General features: G+C 40.0%; 1 protein-coding gene across 1 annotated transcript; it reads right to left on the bottom strand.

The window, feature by feature from the left end:
- Positions 1-1778: 1778 nt before the first annotated feature.
- On the bottom strand, positions 1779-3817 carry LOC111964533 (general transcription factor 3C polypeptide 5-like). Its single transcript, XM_023988414.2, has 3 exons — positions 3610-3817; positions 3127-3322; positions 1779-2075 (listed from the first exon to the last, which is right to left on the bottom strand). Exons 1-3 carry the CDS (start codon positions 3804-3806, stop codon positions 1794-1796), a joined length of 675 nt encoding a protein of 224 aa, XP_023844182.2. The 5' UTR covers positions 3807-3817; the 3' UTR covers positions 1779-1793.

Raw genomic sequence — 3817 nt, forward strand, 5'->3', positions numbered from 1 at the left:
CTCCTGGCCATCGTTCCGACTGATCACGTTCCTTATGCTGAGCCAGGAGCAGGGTTATAACATTAGACACAAACAGCACAACATGCAGAGATTTGCCACTGCAATTCCAAAGGAGATTGGCCCAAAGATTCACACAAATTCAGGCTATCACAACAAATGTGAATCACATTTTGTTGTTATAGCTGGAATTTAAAATTGGATTAAATATATATATATTTTTGTCACTGGCCTACACCCAATACCCCATAATGTCAAAGTGTAATTATGTAAACCAAAAACAACATATATTTCATAAAAAATTAAAAGCTGAAATGTCTTGAGTCAATAAGTATTCAATTTGAAAGCCTAAAGAAGTTCAACAGTAAAATTCTTAACATGTCACGTATAAGTGCGTGAATCCCTCTCTGTGCAATAATGGTGTTTAAGAATCCGCCCTTCTGTGTTAAGAATTTGCCTAAAATGACACACCCAAATCTAACTGAGGCTCAGCTCAGGGCTCAGGCCCTGAAACAAGGATATGCATATTCTTGGTACCATTTGAAAGGAAACACTTTGAAGGTTGTGAAATGTGAAAGGAATGTAGAGAATATAGCACATTAGATCTGGTAAAAGATCATACAAAGAAATAACCAACCGTTCTTTTGTAATTTTTGTACCCTCATCTTTGAAATGCAAGTGAAAGCCATAATGTATTATTCCAGCCTGGGTGCAATTTAGATTGTGGCCATTAGATGCAGCAGTGTATGTGCAAAGTTTTAGACTGATCCAATGTACCATTGCATATCTGTTCAAAATGTTGTATCAGACTGCCCAAATGTGCCTAATTTGTTTATTAATAACTTTTTATGTTCAAAATGTGCACTCTCCTCAAACAAATAGCATGGTATCCTTCACTGTAATAGCTACTGTAAAGTGGACAGTGCAGTTAGATCAAGAAGAATTTAAGCTTTCTGCCAATATCAGAATGTCTATGTCCTGGGAAATGTTCTTGTTACTTACAACCTCATGCTAATCGCATTAGCCTATGTTAGCTCAACTGTCCCGTGGATGGGATACCGATCCCAAATAATTATTTTTAAATGACTACCTCATCTCTGTACCCACACATACCAGATACAATGTTATTTTACAGTAAACAAATTGACAACAGACTTTCAGCACTCTTATAGGGAAGGAATTCAACAAGCAAGCTAATGGGGATCCATAATAAACACAAATACAAATACATACAATTATCTTTAAGGTCCCTCAGTCAATAAGTGAATTTCAAACACAGATTCAACCACAAAGACCAGGGAGGTTTTCCAATGCTCGCAAAGAAGAGCATCCATGGTAGATGGGTAAAAATAGAAAGGCAGACAGTGAGTATCCATTTGAGCATGGTGAAGTGTTTAATTACAATTCGGATGGTGTATAAAACTACAAAGATACAGGCGTTGTTCCTAACTCAGTTGCCAGAGAGGAAGGAAATCGCTCAGGATTTCAACATGAGGCCAATGGTGACTTTAAAACAGTTACAGAGTTTAATGGCTGTGTTAGGCAGAAAACTGAAGATGAATCAAACAACATGTAGTTAATCCACAATGCTAACCTAATTGACAGAGTGAAAAGAAGAAGCCTTGTTATCTCTCTATGTTTGCGTCTTCTTTCTCTCTTGCCACCATCCACTTCTACTTCTCTCAAGAGGTTAATTTCAAGTCAAGTGAATTGAATAGGACATGGCATGTAAATAGAGAGATGCACTATTTCCCTTTATTGACCCCCTGCTGGTCTGGGTCTGCTCACCATATAGATTAGTTAGGTGTCAGAGAATATGCAGARAGCCAAACAATTGGCATCCTGATGAATGGTATACAGGTATGTGCCCTTGGGCTGTAGTATCCATGGTGACAGTTAGATAGCAGACATATGCTATTTMTGGAGYTYMYWWWCCTYTRGCTTTTTCCATTGGCTGGTCTAGGTCTCCTAACCATATAGTAGGCCATGATAGGGAGCAGCAGCTTCAGTTTATCAGGGTGGAGGTCCAGGTTGGCCTTGACCGCGTACCCGGACCAGATGGGCCGGCTCTCAAACATCTACACACAGTGTGGTTTGGGGAAAGACAACACAGATGGGATATCAAAGCAATGTAAGTAACATTTCCCATGTGTATATTTTCCATATCACGTCTCAACAACTGCTTCTCTTTGACACATTTTTATTTCTCTTAAAGAGCCTTTATGAGAGAGAAGTCAGACATGAACGAGAACTACATGATTTAAAATAGATCCAATTTATCTCAGGAGATCAGAAAAATACCTTATTGAGCAACACATTTCTCATATGTGCAGACAAATACCTCAGGAACATTCTCTGTACATGGTGATGTAAAGAATATAGGCTAGGTGGGCAGGTAACGTCAGTTATGTAGTGGTAAAACAAGTAGGTGGGTAAACGCTCCCTTTATTTTCAATGCATTTTTCCCCCCACAGAAAACGTCATCAAGGTCTGAGAGCATCCATTGTAATTCCCTCTAAATCATAGAGATAAAATACAAACTGGCCTATAGGCTAGGGATCATCAACTAAATTCAGCCGTCGACGGATTTTTATCTTGAGCTGTTCGTCAGAGGGCAGAAAGATAATGACAAATAATTTGTAGACTCCAAATATAATATTTGACTAAGACATAATAATTTCAAATCGTGTTTACATTTGTATATGATCACATCTCTCTATTATGTGTGGGAATACTTTGGAACAGATTTCCAAAATTTTAATCACAGATGATTTGCTGGTGTTTTTACAATGTTGTATGTCAGAAACTCTGGAGAGCTCAGAAAACTTTGGGGGCCAAATAAAATCCCCTACTGGCCAAATAAAATCACCTACTGACCAAATTCGTCCCACGGGCCACCAGTCGGGGAACCCTGCTATTGCCTAATACCCAAGTAAATGTTTCAGTCTTGAAATAGCATTAGGATTAAAAAACAAAGGCTCAAACTGAAAAAAAGCTATGTTCCTATGCATATGTAATTAACACATCTGTGATTAACAATAATACAAATAGTTTAAAATATCACCCGCTGTGTGTGACTTCCTGCAGTCTTCACAATAACCTCAGAAGCCCAATGCAAAGTGTACTAACCTCCTTCAGTTGTTCCTCTGCCTTTATGTCACTGGGGTGAACACACACTCTCTTCCAGTTGACCTTGGCAGCCTCCATGGGCTCCGTGGGGATGTTCTGGTCGTTAAAAGTGAGGAAGATGGCATTATGAGGCCGACGGGCTCGACTCAAACCAATCAGATTATCCCTGGAGACTGTTGGGGGACAATGGCCTTCTCTGCACGGAAGACACAAGACCACAATGGTTTAGCTAATAACCCTTATGGGTTGGCCAATGGCCAAATCTATTAGCACCTGCATCTTTATAACTAAATAAGGGGCTTCCTGTCTTGCTCCTCTTGTTGAACACACCATTTTGTAAAGTTGTTGTTGTTGGGAATTCCTACGCATAATTGCTGACACACATGTTGACTTCCATTGGCATATTTGTTTCTGAGCTGAACACACTACCGCTGATGAGGGTGAAAATGTGTAGTGTAACACTGCTCCAATGCCCCTGCTTACTTGTGTTGGATTTCAGGTCGGTAGTTATAGTCCACAGCACTGTCCAGGCGAGAGAAGATGGGTGGAGGAAGGAAGAGGGGCACAGGCTGCTCAAAGAACTCATTATTCTCTGGTTTACGCAAGATGATCTTATCGTAGAGGGATGTGTGTGAGCCGTCCTTTGCTGAATGCACTGCAAGATACTGGAAGTCTGCCATCCCTGCAACAA

Source organism: Salvelinus sp. IW2-2015, linkage group LG5, assembly GCF_002910315.2.
Source record: "Salvelinus sp. IW2-2015 linkage group LG5, ASM291031v2, whole genome shotgun sequence".
Lineage (NCBI taxonomy): Eukaryota > Metazoa > Chordata > Actinopteri > Salmoniformes > Salmonidae > Salvelinus > Salvelinus sp. IW2-2015.